Raw genomic sequence first — 20,954 nt, 5'->3', positions numbered from 1 at the left:
ATTTTGCAGCAATGTGAAATTAATTTCACTCAGAATTTCACACAACGTAAATGTGAAGCATAGCGTGGCGGTTTGATAGACTCAGGACCATACCATCAGACGCATTCTGCTATCATTGTGTGTACCTGCTTTGTATGTGTATGCGTGTTTCAAGATGGGTTGTGTATACACAATGCCATCTGGCAGGCGCATCTCACGCCGACTACTACAATCCCTGCGTGTCAGAACACAAACACCGGATCACAGATCCACATCATTGCTTGCATCATACCACTAAAAATAAATACACATCAAAAGCAGTACAAATTCACAGATGACTTGAGAGAACGCATTAATTGCAGGCTGTAGATGTCAATCAATTTTTTTTTTTTTACACCCCCCCGCTGTTTCATCATTATCTTCTTCCTTCATGGCGTCAATCCTCCGTCAACCTGCCCTAGAGGCCGGCCTCCAGGGACAGCAGAAATGAATCTTAAGACACTCAAAGATCTTTATTAAAGATGTAAAATTTGACAATATGTGACTAGTTGGACACTAAATAAGAAAGCTTGTCAAAAAAGTAACTGAAAGTCTTTATTCCAATAACGTTAAAGGGTTAACGTTAAATTAGGAGCGTTAGCAGGGGTGTTACGGGGTGGCTGCTTATTTTGTGACATCACAAAGTGACTCGCATCTAACATCAGATTTTTTTGTTTTTAGCTGCGTCAAACCGCATGTTTGAGAAAATACGGATTCTATGTCAAGCCTGCCTCCATGCAGTTTGACAGCTCACTGTGCTAGATTTGCACTGGGAATGAAAATAGAGCCCAAAATCTAGAGGTGTGAATACGAGTTTGAATGGCTGTTTGTCTATATGTGCTTATAATTGGCTGGTAACCAGTACAGGGTGTATCCTGCGTCATTCCCAAAGAAGGCTCCAGTGAGCTTAATACAATTCAGAAAGGCTAAACTTCACACTGGATGTTTAGAATTCTATCCAAACAATTGCTACGTCAATTCCCATTGAAAAGCATTGAAAAGTTGGTGGAAAACAAAAGCTCTCACTTACAAAGCTCAGCTGTTGTTTCTGGAGCAAGTGTTGCCCAACAAGTACTGTAAAACGATTGTTTGCCACAGAAATGTTGCTTCAGATGGTGATGCAAATCATTTATGACATCATAATTGCTGTTTGGGTGGACACAACATGTAGAGGACAAGAGCACAAGCAGGAACAATTTAAAAGCTTTAATCATTACCATATTCATCATTTGGATCGGCGGGAATGAAACCAATATGTGACTAAGACAATGGTCCAACCAGAACAGATAAAAACTAACTACTAGCAGAATAATTAGAGAATGAATCGCAGCAGGGAATAGAATGCAAGAATGCCAGTAGAGACACAGTTAGGTCTAAAGCCAATAGAAAATTCACGAACGACGATTAATCACTTGTGTGACCATCCCTTCAATTGTTACTTCATGGTTAGCAGCGATTTATAAGAACCTGACCTCAGAGGGATCATCCTCAACGTACTAACTTTATGTTGCATGGAAAATGATGTAAGGGATGGACGCCCAATGTATAGTGCAGATTGCCTTGCCAAATTGCTGAAATTGATAGCTTCAAGTTGGCATAAGCCTTTGGCTTTACCACATGATTAAGTTTGCCCGTATGTGAATGTACAAGAAATCAAAATACCAGCACATGGTGCTGAACTTGGTTATTATATTTGAATACTGTACTGGAAATAATTGATTGTTTGGAAAGCCCCGGTGGTTTTATGGTGTCTCACATGAAACTTGAGCAGAGGGGGGCGCACATCTGCCTTTCTAGTCTAGACTATCTTTTGAACGTTCTCTCTTGAATTCCACAGTTCTCGCTTGAATTCTGTTCTCTCTTGCGATCTTGACCAGCTCTCTTGCAACAAGTGTCTGACCTTTGTTGGTGCTCTCACGAATGTTAAGCCCTGGTCCAACTCCGGGAAGAACTCAAATTGGCTTAAGATTTTAGGTTCCTGGCCACCCAACCACGACAGTGACAAGCCATCTGTCCGGAGAACCTGCAGGAGCTCTACTCCTTACCCTAAGGCCAGGAAAACCACCATGGTCCTGATGAGGATTTCTTTTATGACCGATTTCTTGAGGACATTTTAATTCCATGAACATATCTAAATTTCTTTCTCCCGTGATGCACACTTCATACAAGGCCAACTTATCGTGAAAACCCTCCACTGATGAGGGTGCACACCTTAAAATATTCACAGAACAGTCTCCCTACAGCAGCGTACTGCTCAAGGCATTGCCTCTCGAATGCTGTGTAAACATTACACACATCAAGAAATTATCTTCATGCACAATAGCAGCAGTCGCAGAGGCGGGATGCAGAATCAATTTGGACTTCTTCAAAAGCTCCACTTGAAGCTGGTGGCGGGCAAGATGGAGTGGAGATGCTAATCGCCCAAAAGGTCTGCATGTAATGCCTCCCCTCCCATTCAGCCTGTCTGCCTGTGAAGCTGGGGTCTTAATTATCACCATAGGACATACATTACCAGAGCAAACGCAAATGTCATCAAAACGACAATGGGCTTACAGTTGCCGTTATTGCTGGCCGTTAATTGATCTTATCATAATCACATTATCTAATTCAAATAAGGTGCTTTAATATGCAGCAGTGGCCATTTAGGCTCTCATAATGATTCACTGAGGAGTGAAGATTCATCTCAGCTGAGAATGGAGGGTATTTGCCATGCACGGGTGCCACGACTTGCCGTGAAATAAGTTTTACTTGGGCTAGGTATTGAACCGTCACAATAATTTGCCTTAGCTTGACTTAAGTTATGCATTTTTTTACTGAATATGTGATTTAATTTTTTTAACCATATTAGTTTCCTTTCCACTCAGTATCACCAGATCTGCAATAAAATCAGAAACATTATTAAGAATGCAGACGGAAGTTAATCAAAGTCTCGTCAAAATAACTTCCAAGGCGTTGGCTTCTTCTAATTTCTAAATGAGATCAAAACAACAGTCGAAAACATTTAAGAATCACCAGGAAGAAACAAACAACAAAAGGACCGAGAAACTGTAATGAATGGCCAAGTAACAAACAAATGAAATAATACAAGGGGAAAATAGAGCGAAGAGGAGGGATTGAACAATCCATTGGGACATTTTTCTTTTATTGTCTTTCTTCTTTCATCTCATATAATTTTGTTTGTTTTGTTTATTTCTCCTTTTGAGAGATTTGGCTACTTATGTGCTGTCCAACCAGGCGGAATAGGGGGAGGGGAACTGTGGGTATTTTGTGCCTTTGTATGCAAATAGAGTGTGCTTGTCCTTGTTTGTGTAATTATACAGTATTTTCCAAATTTCCATAGTGGAAATAGGCTAAGCTGTAATTGGTTTGACAATGAGTACAATTTTTTTTTTTGATTATCGTTATTATCAACACAATACATCAAATCTAATATACACGGTGAGTCGTGCATCATGTGCAAGAATACATTTAGTTAAAAAAAATCTAAATGAAAAGAAAGAAACCTTAACTGGTCCCTGAAAGATTTACTCAAGCAGGCATATTTCACTTTTTTTTTTCTTCCATTCAAGTGTTTTCTTGTACTACTGAACTCTCACAATTCTGGCTTCTAGTTTCAGATCAAAGGTAAAATTACATCTCTTTTCAGATGTAGGAGCTGTTATTCAGAATCCGCCTTCGCACCTTTACAGCAAATCGTCCAGCCGCCTTTTCAGAAAGGTTGCCGGCACGAGAGTAGGAAGAGTTAACGCCCGAGTGGAGATGGAGGGTGTAAAAAGTCAGCTGGGTGCTGGGGCTGAAGAGTGCAGATGTAAAGCTGTGCTGGTTAGGAGGAACGATGAAGAGCGATGGCACTGGAGGGCATCTCAGGTCAATAAAGAATCAATAAGGGTGGGTGAAACTTCACAATGAGGCTAAGAGACGGTGGAGTAGACCTTGGCTGCTGAACATTGCAGGGAAGGTTATAGTACAGACAGCAATAGAAAACGTCCAGGGGTCAGTTCTTAACACTTCACAACCAGAGATCTTTTATAATGTTTTTTTTTTTTTTTTAATCGACCAACAAGAAAGAGAACTGTAACTAACTGTATGTCCTATTTCTGCTTCCTCTCTCTCTTAAACGCAAAGACATTTGCATTCACTTAGAACATTCAACACAAAATATTTCTGGTAGAGAATACAAATGCAATTCAGCATTTAAAAAACAGAGCACTAATTGATGGGTGTGCTAAAAAAATGTAATAGTGTCATGGAGCTAACAACATTTAGCTCACCTTTTTCCTGATTCATGAAAGGGAAAAAAAACAAAAAAACACCAAAAACATGTCAAAGTCACTCTTCATTAAAATTGCAGCGGATGTGTTGTGACATCCTTGACATGTTGGAAATAACGAGGCAATGTGAGAATGATAGAAAACAACCTTTGAAGTATGCTGTTGCTATGTAGAGACATCACTTGATTCCAGCTTGGACTAAAGCTACCAATTAGGAAAATAAAGATATCAATTAAGTGGCATAATTGAGATTGTGTAGATATACGAAAATGAATTTCCCAAAGGCGCCGGTCATAATGAGTTCCACAGAGGTATAAAAGGTAGCCTAGTCAGAGCCCCCAATGAGAAATCTATTGTAAAACATGAACAAGGTGATCCTTTATCCTTCATCCCTACTTGTTTATTCTATCTGCCTGTCATTTTACAGACTTTAACTTTGAAGGTATATGCAAAGGACCATACTTCATCATGAGTAAAAAAAAGTTGTTGTTTTTCCAGGCATAAGAGCACACAGAATGTTAATAATGCATTTCTATAAAATTCATATTGAAGTCAGAGAGCAGCAAGCTGGCATTAACATTAAACATGCAAACTACACGGCAGGTAATTAGTACAATACGCATCGCAGTTAAAACAAGACAATAGATAGTGGAAAATCAACACGTCCTGTTGGACCCTAGCACAGATGCCCAACATGAGCATCAATTCATGCAGCACACCTGTGAGTCTGACCCTCAGCTATTAAAGTTCAAAGGTTGCCTGGATGGTGGCGGGCGTCAAAGCAGTCGAACAGGAACGCCTAAGGAAACGCCGTGAGATGGCATCGTACATATCAATTACAAATGTAAGCTTGCGTTTAGTTAATGATGTCCTTGCATTGATTTTTCTACAAAGCAATTAATGCAGTTGTTTGCGCTGGATGATGCCCCCATATGTACAATGTCAGAGCTTCACTCCCACACAAGTATGCGGGAAGAGCCTATGTAGAAAAACACGCACACACATAGACAATAAAGTAGTTTAGCTACATGCCCACACTTCTTTTCCGTCATGATTATCTGTCTTTAAGCAACTGCTTCAATGGGTCGGGACCTGAAATGGCTAAGGACCCTCTTTCTCCATTCTAGTGTGCCAGGAATACTAGTTTGTACGGTACTAACACCAGTAGTCATTAGACCAGGTCGAGGAGTAGTACTGGATTTTCTAAATTTGTTTCCTGAGCTGAAAAAGTTGAACAACCCTAGCTCCATAATGCTGGAGGAGAACTGATAATGAGGAGAAGGTTGTGAGATGGAGTGCAGAGAACGCCAAAACACACAAAAGGCAGGTTTGTGTGCGCTCACACATGGAGGGAAATTACACTCGCACACACCAAAAGCAAAAGATGCACTTTTTGCCATCTATCTGAGGGTAGACTGCATTCTGATTCAAACAAGACAATCAAATACACAAACTCTTTTGGAATTCAGTATTGTTATGTGACTTGTAGTGATTGCATGGCTAAACTAGGAGGTTTTAGCAAGAAAAAAAAAAACATATCCATAGGTAACATCTATCAATGGTAGGTATGATATTAATCAACGATTATAGTTAAATTCAACAAGTTGTTTTGGAACTTTTGCTGCAGAATCCCAAAGTTAGCTAACTGCTGTTCGAAGTTCGGTTCTGAGAGTCTGATGAATGAATGTCAGTTTATATCCAGTAATTACTTAAATAATTGCATTATTGATAAAAAGAACCCACCCCATTACTGGTAGAAATAAGGTTGATACAAAGCACCCAACCTAACTAAACCTATATAATCAAATCTCACCAAATTGATTAATCAGATTAATTTTATGATCATGTGGGTGTAAATTTGATTGAAAGCATAATTTTTGTTGTATCATTTAAAGTAAATTAAAGTAATATTATTTTCTATGCAGACTAAAGTAAACATCAAAGTACATCTCTGCAAAGTCCTGCAGATTTTCCTTGGATGGATTAATGCTCTGATTTAACGTCTGTGAAAGTTATAGGCTTGATTTTCTTCAAGACATCCTCTAAATCAGATTCTAATGATGTGGAAGGGGGGAGCTGGACAAACTGCCCTTAAAATAATGAAATGATCAATTTAATAATACTACTCGCTGCAGTCTATGCTCCCAGTAAGTGTGGACAATTGGCCGTGAAGTGTCCTCTGGTTATGAAGTGGTCTCTGTGCAGCTCAGACTTTGGCAGAGGCCCGTCACTACACAGCTCGACGCAGCTTGCCTTAGTTGACCGACAGCCCAGGCAGATGGCCAGCAACTGATGGCCAGCCCTATTAGCATTTGGTCTGGATTAAAGCAAATGCCTGGTGCGGAGAGACAACTATCCCTGGAATGGTCTGGAATAAACAGTGGGAGAGGTGTGATCGGAGCTGCTGTCATGAGACCGATGATAGAACACGTGGTGCTGTTGGTGTTGATTTTTGCCAGTCTGACAATTTGTCTGCACTTAGTATTAGCTAACGGCAATATCAGCGTGAGCTTCTGTTAACCACCGTTGTAGTTGTCTGCATGGAAGTTGGTCATTTGGAAATTTGGTGGTGCAATGATGTCTCCATTAGGGAAAATAAATCAAAGAGGCTTTTACTTTATATATTAAGGGGACAAATTTCTCTTCAGATACTTTGTTATTTGAAAACAAATCGCCACTCATTTAGTCGCAATGCCCTAGTGCCACCCACAGTCATCATGGTAACTCTGTCTGTAGTCCAAAGGATGAGTGGTGGCTAATTTTCTCAAGACTGACTCAGTACGCTAGAAGACTAAATATAAAAGTGATGCCTAACAAAAGTGCATTTTCTCTAACATAGCCTACCTCCATAAAGTCGTCATTGACCCTGTGGCTGAAGCAGTCATCCGTCGCTCCCCTGGAAAGACAGACGCAACAGTAAATTATTCTAAAAATTAAAAAAAAAAACGAAATCAGAAATCTATTAGATTCCCGACAACGATTACCATAAAATGCTGAAAATTGTGGCTTTGCCACTTTTAAGACCTTTAACTGCGGATTTAAGGAGCAAGTGTAAATTTTAATGATGATTAAGCCCTTAGTTTAATGAAATCTAATTTAAGATGTTTTAAGAGTCCACTGAGTGGAATTGGTAGAAGAAAAGTAGCATTAAGTGAACCAGGGAAGAGCTCCACGAGGAGAAAGTCCATGACCTGTCACGTTGTGCATGCATACACACGCACGCACGCACTCTCTCTCACACACAGGAGCATTGCGCACGTTAATCTGAACTGATTGCATGTCCACTTACATGAATTATGGACCGTTCAAGTTGCATTATTTACTCAGTAGAATTAAAAAAGCATGCTGGGGAACTACATTTCATGACAATATCATCAAAAACAACAAACACACACACGAGCGGCTATATTATATTATATTATATTATATTATATTATATTATATTATATTATATTATATTATATTATATTATATTATATTATATTATATTATATATTGGGTACAGTATATCAATACTTTACAATTGACAATCTAGTGCTTAACCTCGCATGCATGTTTTGATTTGGGATAGCGAAAGAAAGAAAGAAAGAAAGAAAGAAAGAAAGAAAGAAAGAAAGAAAGAAAGAAAGAAAGAAAGAAAGAAAGAAAGAAAGAAAGAAAGAAAGAAAGAAAGAAAGAACCAGGAGAACATGCAAACTCTACACAGCAAGGCAATGTGGACTTTAGTTACATACAATAATAATAACAACATTGACACCATTAACTGGTACAAACAGCATTCGGATGTTTCCATCTTTCTGCCTTTTATGGCTTTCTAAAGCTCAAATCAGCATGCAAAATCCCACAGTGGGGCAGCTTCTTGCATCTCTAGATTTGCTGAAACTTTCTGACAGCGAGCGCCACCTCCAGAGTCAAAATAGAAGTCCCATGAAAACAGCTTGAGAAAGAAAACAAGAAAGTGAATCTCAATACAAGAAAAGTCTCAATCTCACAGCAACTGACTTTGCACCTATATATAGAGCAGGCGGCAATTCATGTCACGTTGTTACAACGCTAATACCCACAATTGCGATTTTTGGGCTACTAGCCGGCCCTGTGGCGCGGGCCGCCGGCTCCTGAATATGCATGCTGCCGAGCACGCAGGAGAAAAGAGTGTGAGGCGAGACACAGAGGATTTGATGTTCAATAAAAGAGAAAGCCTTTGACATGGAATACGAGCGGGGCCCAGCCTCAATATAAAAGAACCAGGAGGGGAATTAGATGGATGGAGAATTCCTTCAGAAGTACAGGCAGAAAAGAAACAGAAAAGAGAGAAACGGAAAGGGTATATTTTAGTGTTTCTGAGTGTGTATGGGGCGGTGAAGTATGCAAGCAAGTGACATAAAAAAGCAAGTCGAGTTGTACACACACACATACACACACACACACACACACACTTTGTTAAAGAGGAAACATTTCTGGACGCGTCTTCTTTGACAGTGTGGCACAAACCTGCAGAATGTCATAAGCAAGTAGAGCAAGCAAGCAATATTTAAAAAGCTCAGCAGCTCTTTTCACTGCTCTTGCACACAAGCTGTCTCAAGTTCTCTTTATAAAAAAAAAAAAAAGACTATGTTTACATCCAATGGCTTTTAACTGGGCTATCTTATCAGTGACCAAGCGTGCTGTAAGGTAAGGTGAGATTCGTGTTATGTCTGTGTCCTATCAATGCAAATGTAATTTTGCAACTGACATGATTCCATAGTGTGTTTGAAGGTCGGGTTGGAATCCCTCATCAGCACCATATCAGATGGAAGTGACAGTTCTCGCCTATATCCACCACCAAAATGATCTTTGCGAGATTCAGAAGGCACACTCAGAAGACTTGTTATTCCAGATTCAAGATGTTTATTTGTCATATACATAGTTAAAGATGGAGAGAGAGGGGCGGCAATTTAAAAAAAATATATATATATATATATATATATATATATATATATATATATATATATATATATATATCCATCCATCCATCCATCCATTTTCTGAACCGCTTAGTCCCCACGGGGGTCGCGGGCGTGCTGGAGCCTATTCCAGCCGTCATCGGGCAGTAGGCGGGGGACACCCTGAACCGGTTGCCAGCCAATCGCAGGGCACACAGAGACAGACAACCATTCGCACTCACACTCACACCTAGGGACAATTTGGAGTCTTCAATCGGCCTACCAAGCATGTTTTTGGAATGTGGGAGGAAACCGGAGCGCCCGGAGAAAACCCACGCGGGCCCGGGGAGAACATGCAAACTCCACACAGGGAGGGCCGGAGGTGGAATCGAACCCGCACCCTCCTAACTGTGAGGCGGACGTGCTACCCAGTGCGCCACCGAGCCGCCTATATATATATATATATATATATATATATATTTACGTATATAATGTATATATGTGTGTGTGTGTGAAGTGCACACTTAGTATGATTCACAATGCAGTCTGTAATTGTTTTATGAAATCATTATTTTGATGTGATTTTAATCTCAACAAAGTGCACTATGAGATCTGGGCCATTTAATTAAAGGTTTCCCTTTGTTGAGCAGTTAAGTGCGGAACTGTTTTTTCTTCTTCTTGTTCTTCCTACCATCACTTCATCAATCCATTCACTCTCTGTTCAACCTTTTGCAATCTATCCATTCAATATTTTTGTATGCTCTTTTACAATGCTTCTCCTTCTTCATCTCTCCTTTTGTATCTATCTCTATGTCAGGATTGAGGTTTAATACAAAATTCATGGTGAATAATGTGTGTGAGGTCGTTTGCTGTTTTTTTTTTTTATGCTGCCATTTCAATGCACATACATGCATGCACAAACCCGAATACAGTCTCAAGTGGTCGACACAGAGTACTGGAGCTATCACTGTGTATTAGCTTCAGACCCATAATGCACCTTATAGTATGATGCAGTCCTCTTTAAAGTGTGCAAATGCAAACACACACCCAAAAGTGCACGTACAGTGTACACACACAAACCCTTCACAATCAGATGTTCTCTTTCACTCTTGCACACATCACACTGTAAACCCATATTTTCATCAAACAAAAATAAATGAGTATATCTATTACTTAAATATGTTGAATTTTGTTGACCTAACCTGCAAATTCAGATGAATCAGAATTTTTTCATGTGCATTCTTATTGTAATTATATTTTTAAATCCAATCAATTGTAATGTCCAAACATTATGAGTTAATGTTCAGTAAAGTTTACTTTTTAACCATCTAGTTAGAATTAGTTGTCTACGTCAAATTTGCCTACCATTTCACACTTATCCGTCCAATTGATTGCCCTGCTTCGTCTGTAACAATTTAACTGATTACTGAAAAAATACTATAACTTATTCTCAGTTGACTTTATTTCCATATTCTCAAGAGTCACACGGCTGAGCTCGGCAACTTTTAGCAAGTTGTCATCCCTGTCAAAATTTTTGTCAACACACCGGTTCTGTGAAAAACAAAAGCACTGCTTTATGTTGTAAAAACATTTGATGGCAGGTTTTCACACAAGTGTACAGTGTGATAATAACACAACTGTCAGACGGTGTCCTGGGATTGTCTTGTAGAACTCTACTTGACCCTGTTACAAAGTTTGCATGAATATGCTTATACATGCATATGTGGTGTGCACAAGGCCTGTGGTGAATGATGGTGTGGATCAAAAGGGCCTTCAAATATGTTGTGGCTGGCCATGACAGATCAGTGGGCAACAATACACATCATGGGCCGCTGAGGACCCCCATGGATGACCCCGTATTTGTAATAAATGTGCCCTCTTAATCCAGTGTGTCATCTCAAAACAGCCAGGCCCTTCACCTCCTGATGGAGAGAGGAATTAAAGAGAATGGGCTTCTGGCTGCTCTCACTCCATGCGAGGAGAAAAAAAAAAAAAAAAAGTGGAGACCAGCGAGATGACCTTATAAGAAGGGGCAGATGAGATCAGATGGTGATATGACAAGTCAAAGAAAGTGTATAAAAGGCAAGACGGAAGGTGACAGAAGAAAAGAGGGCAAATATTTACTAGAGGGTGATGCACTGTGCAAAAATAGAGACTGAGGGAGATTAAATGGTCATGCTGGTCTGAGTGTGTTTGTGTGTGAAAACACAGGCCAGACTTTAATCAAAACAATTTGTCAGTAAATGCGAGACTTGCCCGATAAAATGCATGATGAGAGGAAGTCTCTAAATTTATGTAGAGCGTAATCATCCCTTTTTCTACCTGCTTTGATACCCTAAGCCTACTTTGACTTTAGAACCAAAACCAAAATCTACTTTGAAGACCTGCTTTGAGGCCCTAAACCTACGTTGAAAACATTCTAGTCTGCTAAACTATAGAAGACGAAAATATGTTTATTTTTACGATCTGAGCATCATCAGCTATTAATCATCCAATTTCACTGTGGAATGTCTTAAATTTACAAAACTCCATTCGAGTTTCAAAGTAAATTATGAATTGGGAGTCGGGACACAGAGACAATATTTCTAGTATTAAAAAAACAAAGAGAACCAAGTACAGTATTCATACTTAGAGAAATCTTTATTTTTTTTCATAATTTTTTCTCAGCAGTTGTTATTTGTGAAGGCCAGACTTCCTTTAAAAGATGCTCTACAATGATGAACAGTGGTGAATGGATTGTGTTTGTATAGTTTGTATGTATAGAAATTCTCATTGGCAAAAATGGATTGTACTTACTTTATGGGTCAATACCGTTGGCCCTCAATAGAGAGAAGCAGTTTGTACTTCAACAAATAACGACAAGACAGCTCAGTTTGGCAACATTGACACTGTCAGCTATTATCACCATAAAAAGCTTAAACGTGTCTGACCTTGTACGAACAATCATGCACATACAATACTACACAAATCGACAGTACTGGTAATAAGAAAAATAAATTGACTTTGTGCGATCACTTTGTTCAGTTGTCATACTATTCTATGACAAAAGCAGCTGAAAATATGTCTTCAAACAGAAATAATATGAGGATTGTATTCTATCTCCCTCTTTCAAAAAAAAAAAAAAAATCTGACACAAACAAACACACACATTGTTGAGCCCACCGAGACCCAGCCAGCTGTGTGTGCGCTGAAGCAGCAACCCCACCGTTAATTATAAATCAATGGGCAACTGTAAACGTACACAGTGCATCCTCAGCCTCACATGATTTTTTCCGTGCATGTCAACATCCATAGGCTATATAAGCCGTTTAAAGTGCAGAGGTCACTGCAATATTCATTTCTTTTTATACCAGATGGTAGACACACACCGTGCAAAACACTGTAATGATACAGCACTGATACACATAGAATACACCATTTGGGTCTGCAAACAATCAATTGTGGACTGCACGCTACAGGTTGATGAATCTGCTTATTATGTGAATACTCTGAAAGTCAAGTTGTGGCCCCTCCCACGGATAGTGAGCCCATATGAAGGGCTCACCCTTATTGCCTTTTTGGGCTGTGTCGAGCCCCACAGGACAAACCTGGCCAACATCGAGGCCCAACCCAAGGGCACATCCGGGCAAGCAAAAACTGAATCCAACGTTTTTATTTATTAAAAAGGGGTCTCTGAGTTGTCCTTAGTCTGGATCCTGTAGTTTCTCCTCATTGGAACTTACAGTATTCCCCTTCCCAGACAGAATGTTTTCCAAAGCAGCAGATAAAAAAAAAAACACTCCCTCAAAATAAATGTCCAAGTCCTGATCCTATTCTCCATCTATGTTAGCCACAGGTGGAGCAGGTCACTCACAACTGCACCCAAGTTCATGAAACAAGAACACGATTCAGCGGTGAATGAGGGGGAAGGAGTGAGTATAGATATAAAATAGCTGCCTTTATTTTTTTTTCTGTTGGACCAAATTCAGAGAAAAAGTGTAAGAGGGGAAAATAGGGAGGGGGGGGGGGAAGAAATAGAGAAGTAGGCTGCCAGCTCTGTGTATGAAGCTTCTTAAAGGCCTCAGACTCTCATGTATAATAATGGAGCTGCGATATGACAATGGTGACACAAAGCCTGTTTACAGGGAGCTGGAGGCAGCCAGGTTGAAGCTGTTTAGCATGCGACTCTGCTCAGATTTATCACACTGCACCCATGTTGGAGGCTGCTCAACTTATTACAGCAACACAGCTTTTTGTACTTTGCATTTCCATTTCACTTTTTCCTCAGCTGACACTTATGCAGATACTGAGAGAGCAAAATCAGAAGGCTTTTCTATAAGCATCCTAAAAGATTACAAGCTTGCAGCCGCAATCATGGAAGAACATTTTACAACCTTTAGTTTTATCATATTATCAATGACCCTGAAGTGACCAAAATTGTATTACAAATAAACAACAATAAACATTTAAAATTATTACAAAAATACAACGTATAATTCTTTCAGTATAGTTTTTACCTTACGCTCATGAATCCAATAAGGTCCAATACAAGCGCTGGAACAAATCTTCTGTAAGAAAGATTATTTCATTATTTTGATAGGGCAGCTAATAACAAATCAGCATTTTTACAGTATCTTTGTATTATTTTTAATTTATTATATAATTTCCATTTTTTTATGAAGCATATTCTAATGAATGAGAAAAAAACTAGAATCGTGCACAGTGTCAAATAAAACTGTGGTATTGTCCGACATCGATGCAAATGATGCAAACAGTGCTGTAAGAAATAAGGTAAAAAATGCACGGTAAGGTTAGGTGCTCAAGGCTTTGGTGAAAATGTCAAGCACTCGCTGCGAAGGGGAGATCAATTCCTTCATTACTCTCTGCTCCTAGACCATTACCATCATTGCATGGCATTTCTGGAGCCAATTGATGGCCCTGCAGTCCATGCATTCACACAGAAAACACATTTAGTCCATCACACCATCTCTATCTATAGCTATATAGATATATAGTTTTGTCAGTTACTTTACAAATCAGTTTTAGCTAGGTGTAAAATCAAATAAAAACTATTGTGCATCCAATGACTTTTTTCCCCCCTTCTGGTTTGATATCACCTGTTCTTTCCAATGTTTTATCTTTTCCACAATCTCCTGTAACTAATTCATTTTTCATTAAAAACTCATTACCACTAAAATCTTGGCGTTTACGTTATTGCAGTGGAAGACAAAGGAAAGTGTGTGTCTGTGTGTGTGCGTGCGTGTGTGTGTGTGTGTGTGTGTATTCGTGCATGGCGTGAGAGAGAGAGAGAGAGAGAGAGAGAGAGAGAGAGAGAGAGAGTAAGAGAGAGAGAGTAAGAGAGTGCAACAGAGAGAGCGAGAGAAAGAGAGAGAGAGAGAGAGAGAGAGAGAGAGAGAGAGAGCAAGAGAGAAAATTGAAATATGAGGCAAAGCCATAAATAGATTGTGTGCTCTAATGTGATTGTCATCCAGTGGTTGCTCTTTGTCTGCAGAGAATTTAGAGCGATGAGTCCAATGAGAGTGAGATCAATGAAAGACAAGGAAAGAAGAGAGACAGAGAGAGAGAGAGAGAGAGAGAGGGTGCTAAAAGATGAGGGAGTTGTGGGGGAGTGATGACCAGTGTGTCTGTTTATGTACATGACAGTGAAAGCGTTTGCTGAGGAAGTGGCTGCTGATGCTTGTGACATTTTGTTTCATATGCAGATCACTTGGTGTTCTTCAGCATTCACAAGCTGCATGCTTATTGATGTCAACACACAGCACTGTATTAACTCACGTTCATGCCACATAAGAACCTTTCTGATGTCATTTTGAAGACTTAAGAACGGGGAGGTTGTCTTTATGAAGGCTGATCTAACAGATCAATGTCCATACTTCCAGCTTTCATTTAGTTTCAAACCATTTTGCCGTCTGATCGATTTTGTTTCAAAATATCTGTTTCTCACAGTCTCATGGATCACAATTAATGCAGTTGGGGGATGCATCTTAATAGAAATGTAAAAGGAAGAAAAAAGTTATATCACATTTGAATATTATCAATTTACTTGCAAGTGTGCTTTCAATGAAATTTTACATGACTCAGCAAAAAGACACTTTGCAATTTCACTGACATGCCTGTCGACAAACTGAAGCACCGTCATGACAGATAATTTTTTCTTTGTGGTAATGAACTCCAATCTTATATTTGGACACAAAACCTGCATTTACATTGTTTGGGTTATAGCCATTGTTGTAGAAGCATGATTACCTCATTAGACCTTACATTTAACTCCTCTCTTGACATTGAGTTGATAGAGGTTTAAGTCCTGTTAAGTAGCTGACACACTTAATTACAGAGAACATTCCTCTATTGATTAAACAATTTCACAAGGAGGATCTCCTCAATAATAAATACCTTCTATAGTGATTTTGCTTTTTTTGAACAGCATAGACCATTTGGTTTGTCTTAAGGTCTAAGTAATGTTCAGTAGAGTCAGTGAGCAAAATGCAAAACATTATTATTATTTTCATTTTCCTTGCCTACCTGGATATCTTTATTTTGGCTTGTCAATGAGAAAGCACTGAATGTTACCTTTCTTTTAGCTCTGCAATGATCATATTGATTGACATTTTTATCATTTTAAAAATGTGTTTGAAGACCTTTTAAATAGTGTAAATGCTACAATAACGTGCAGATTGTATTTCTATACCACAGATTTTGGTATAAGTGCTATAAAGGTGTGTGGTTCAAAGAAATCCCTTTGAAACCAAAAAGCAAACAAATTTACTGACACTATAAGTGAGAGAAATGAATACATACCAATAGGGAATAGATACAGCATAAAAGTCAATTTCTTCTCTGAATGAATACTATGACATCACTCACTGTTATTCCGTTAAAACAGGATTGTCTGCTTTCATTCTGATAGTGCTGCCATTTAGTATTCAAACCAATGCTGTACTGATTTATTTATTTTATCTATTATTTATTACAGTACTGTACTGCGTGCTACCTGTCGTCCTTGTAACAGAAAAGCCCAGCCATGTTCAGCATTTGACCACCATTTAGGTAGAGACTCCCCAAAATGTACACACAAGCTTGATTGGCTGGTAACCACCTCTCTGATTGCCTATTTAGCAAGTACTCATCTGTCTTTCTCACTTTCAGCCAAAACAAGCTGATTGGCTTCTTCTCATTGTGGGAATGTTATATTCATCATAAGAACTCAGTGTGAGTTTAGTGAAGAAGACCCCCTCCCCAAAAATAAAACTCACACCTCTGAAACATTGCAGTCTGGAGCAAGATATGAAAAGGGTATCAAATTTGTATTTGAGATGAAACTCCTACTGTAACAAGTTTCCCAATGCATCAGTACCATTTTCAACCAAATGAATGAATCAGTAATAAATAAATATCTAAATAGAAATAATAAATAAATAATGGTATTAAGATGCTGCTGCCTCTTCAATCGCAGTTTAGTTTGTTTGATGCCACCTCAACCGAAACAGTAATCTATTTCTTTGTTTATTTGTAAATCAAAGGTCTAATCAGCACTGAAGTTCCACAAGAGGGCAGGAGGATGCGGAGGCACTAAAGCCTATTTTTCAATCTAATGGCCAATTAAGATGAAGCTAAACGAGGAGGCAGGAGAGCATTGTCTAGAGCCGAACTCATCGAAACTGGAATAAAATGTCAAACTAAAACCAGGCTCCCTCTCAGTATGTATAATTGTACTCGTAATATATTCGCAATCATTCAATCAATTAATTTTTACTCTGCTTGGCTAAATCTCTGCATTGTTTCTTCTTTATCACTCACATTCTAAACAGACATATTACACAAACATTTGCAGTCTGACTAGTAAATGAAATAAGAGCCACCCCACTCCTTTTTTTGACACTACTCCTTCCCTTGAAGCCATTCTTACACACCCACACATTTTGGCTTCCTTCTCATCTTCTATTTATTTAGAAGGGCAAAGACAGTGAAGGGGGAAAAAGTGCTATAGATTTGAGCTGCACACTGTATAAATTTTGCCCTGTCTAAATGACCTAAATAAGAAATTCAATGCTGGGGGGTTCTGAATAGCAGGGCTCAGTCCATGTATTTATTGAATCCAGCTATTTTGCCCAGTGCCAGCATACGCTGTGGTTTTCGACTTCACTGCAGTATTATGGAATGGAAATCTGATCCCGATGTATTTCACTCCCTTTTGACTGGAATAATCCATGGTCATTATGAGCGTTTCATTTTCTGTGGAAAGAAAACTGAGTTGGATTTTTTCTTTTATTCAATCCATGATGCTTAATATCACTGTGGTCAAAAGGTCATACATTTTATTTTTGGTCAATGCAATGCACAGGATTTTGTAATTATTTCTCATATTTTCCATTGTAATAATTAGTTTCTTCATTTCTATCCTTGTTTCCGGATATGTTATAATTTTGGAATAGTGATAAATCTGCAACACATGGCTCTGAGCACACTTACGTACAGTATAACCTGTGCAACAAACACTACCTGGTTAGTTCCTTTTTTTTTGGGCAGTTCTTGACCAAAATATGCCGTGCAATGATTACAAGTACATTTTGTTAGTTTGATATTGATTATAACATTTGGACATGGACAAAGTACAGAAGGTGATTGGATATCATTTTTTCATACGGCCATTTCTTTCATGAATGGGCGCACAATGGTGTGACCTTTTTGAAGATCAAGGCAAACTGCTGAACACAATCCCTGTGTGCCTGTCATTTGCAACTTGGATATTGACATCTTACATTGGAACCTCGGGAGATCCAATTGGCAGATTTATCCTGTGGTGTGATGCATATTTTCAGGTGCAGGTTGAAGTCTGTTAAAGTGTTAAGGCCAATCATTTTGAACTTCAAACTGCATCTCTACACACTGCAGTGGATGCCAATTATCCATTGTATTTCCATATCAGATTTTTTTTTTAAGTATTTATATTCAAGGGGTTATGATTACTACGTGGCAAAAAGATGAAGATAGTCGAGCCCTCCCGCAGCTCCAGGGGATGATACATCCTCTTGTTTTTCCGGCTTAACAATAAAAATCAGTGCTGTCAGGTCTCCAGGCTTTGGAAACATCTTGCGTTGTCTTTAGCTTTCAGGTTAACACGAAAATATTTCCGCCATCATGGTCAGTGTTCTTGCCAGCATCACCTCTGTGTGGAAGTGATAGTGAAATGGACGCCCACATATGCCAGATTGTTAGAGTAGCTTGAGGGTTTAACTTTGCCATGAACATTTTCACATAAGCTCATATCAAAACTCATTAGGGAGAAAAAGGGAGGGCGAGTACTTGTGTCAGCTGTCCAGCCCTGTTGGAAAAGGCCAACCAGGCTGAATGTGACAGGTCAGTGAGCAAGACTAGCCAAAGGCTTGGGAGGGCAAATGGAAACATACGCTGCATTTGTTTGCCAGTCACAACCTCCAAATATGTTGTTTTCAAAACGCGGCTAGTCATCTGATGTAAATTGGAAAAGATTAATCTCGGAAAATTTTGCATTGTGCTTAGGTGGCTGGCATGAGAAAAAGAATGACAAGCCGGGCTTATCACAATTTTTCTTTAAGGCAGCAACCTGTATTATTCAGAGCAATGTGTCAAAACACACTTTCTTTATGTTTTGAGTGAATACATACAAACCAGCTGGGTACTGTTGAGATGCTTGTCTCACAATGGAAAAAAATAGATAAGGCAAATATTTACTTTCAAGTATAAGTCACATAAGTATCAAAAGATCCCAGCGGGTATGACTTGACTTCAATTGTCTTTATTCCTACAATAAGTGAAGCATGCAATAGAGAAAAGATATAATTGTTTAACATTGTTTGAAACCCGCACAAACTTTAAATGTATGTAATATTATTAAATTGCAGTTAAATGTATTTAAGCACACATCTCAATTATACACAATTATTATTTTGTAAACATATAAACATATAAAAAAATGGATAGAAAACACTGAACATATTCCAACCTCTGTGTCTAGCTATGTGCCTTTTAGAGGCGGAGCCTGACGGGCTAGCATGTGATGTCTGCGTCTGACAGCAGCTTCTGAGTGTGCCACTCTATTTTGTGTGAAAATTGGGATTTCACAGAGAAGGTCATATGTCGGACATAAAATCGAGAGATTTACATTGTCATGGTCATGTCACGCGACTGAAGGCAACAATATCAATGAATGTAGCAGAATCGTATCGTCTTACGACAATATACAGGACATTTGAAAAAGTATTGTAATATTATCGATTGTGTCATCTGTATTTGATGACATTGTTATTTGTGTGCATACAAGTCTGAATTATTTTCCTCTTCAATTTCATGACATCATCCATAATGCATGTTATGTCCAGAACAGAGGGGGTAATTGAGATTGAGAATAACACCAGAGAGAAGTACATAGCAATGCATAATGAAACACCAAACTGGATCATATGCTAAATAGAATGACATGACATGAATGAATATATGAGACAACTTCCATCGTCTTCTTCTTGACTACAATACTGTACACACACACACACACAGACATGGACACACTCCCAAAGTGTAGGCTGATTGAGAAGGGCATGGTCGAGACATGTGCGCGTGGTTTGGCAGTGCAAACGTACACATGATAAACTGCATGTAGGACTGGGCAGGGATGGTTTTGTTGTTCCATTCAGTTTTGCAAACACAATCAAACACACACAAGCAAGAGGTCAGAGAGCCCCAGTGGCATGAAAACTGGCAGGCATACTTCTAGTGTGCTCCAACAAGCCAGCATGCTTTTCTTTACCACATTGCCAATATGCTTCCCCCTCCTCACACAAACACACACACAGCCCACTGGTTTTCCTTTGTCCCCTCCAATCATCCATTATTGTAAGCCCTCACAGGCATTGCAGACAATGAGAAGTTAAATGAGAGAAAGTGAGCTAATTTGTGGACATGTGCTTTGTTAGTGTTTCAATAAAAATTCTCTATCAACATGACGATTACATAAGTACAACAAAGAGGTTTTTGGCGAAACCTCAATCCCGTCTCCCTGGACACGTCCCTTTAGAAATTCTGCATGGGATCATTGGCTAGGCAAAAACAGGAATCATTTGGTAATTTATGTTGCTTGCACAGATCTTCTCGTCAAATCTTGTAGACTTATCTTCATTGCCGTAAAGTTCCTGTCAATACACCTGTTTGGCCAACATCGATGAAGTTTTATGGAATTTGCGGAGGCAATTACAATCTCACTGAATTTGTGGTATGAATTTTGGCTGGTTTTTTAAGAACTGCTTCTTTCGGCATGGATCGCTAAAAGGAACTGACTCCTTTCACATCCAAGTGTCTGCTTGAAATTAATAATTTCCAAATTGTAATTTTTGATTTAAAAAAATATATATTTTGCAAATGTAAGTTTTAAATCAGAGGTCACCGACCTGTTTGAAACTTAAAGTTTCGGAACGGATTACTGTGAAGGTAAATTTTTGTTTAATTCGTCAAAATGTTACTCAAAGTAATTTTCGGACTATAAACCACCATTTCAGATGATAATTGGATATTATAAAATCCCATCACTGGTGAGGTTTTTTTTTTTAGGAATAGGACAATGTTGTCCACCAAGATAAAACAATTGATATTATAATTCATGGCATCACATATCTATGCTCAAATTTGACCCACTTTTTTTTTTTTTTTTTTTTTACTGGGTCTCTCATATTCTTCTTCGCCCAGCCTTTCTGCACGCACACACTTTCTAGGC

General features: G+C 38.9%; 1 protein-coding gene across 6 annotated transcripts in view; it reads right to left on the bottom strand.

Moving 5' to 3' along the window:
• Positions 1 to 20,954, bottom strand: part of LOC137840804 (uncharacterized) — a 150,218-nt gene that overhangs the window by 18,655 nt on the left and 110,609 nt on the right. For all 6 annotated transcript variants that reach the window (XM_068652623.1, XM_068652624.1, XM_068652621.1 and 3 more), the window contains one exon: positions 7,134 to 7,185. In XM_068652623.1, the coding sequence (XP_068508724.1) occupies positions 7,134 to 7,185 (52 nt within the window). The remainder of the gene's footprint in view (positions 1 to 7,133; positions 7,186 to 20,954) is intronic.

Source organism: Syngnathus scovelli, chromosome 12 (assembly GCF_024217435.2).
Source record: "Syngnathus scovelli strain Florida chromosome 12, RoL_Ssco_1.2, whole genome shotgun sequence".
NCBI classification, from domain to species: Eukaryota; Metazoa; Chordata; class Actinopteri; order Syngnathiformes; family Syngnathidae; genus Syngnathus; species Syngnathus scovelli.
This window is presented reverse-complemented; position numbering and strand designations above follow the sequence as displayed.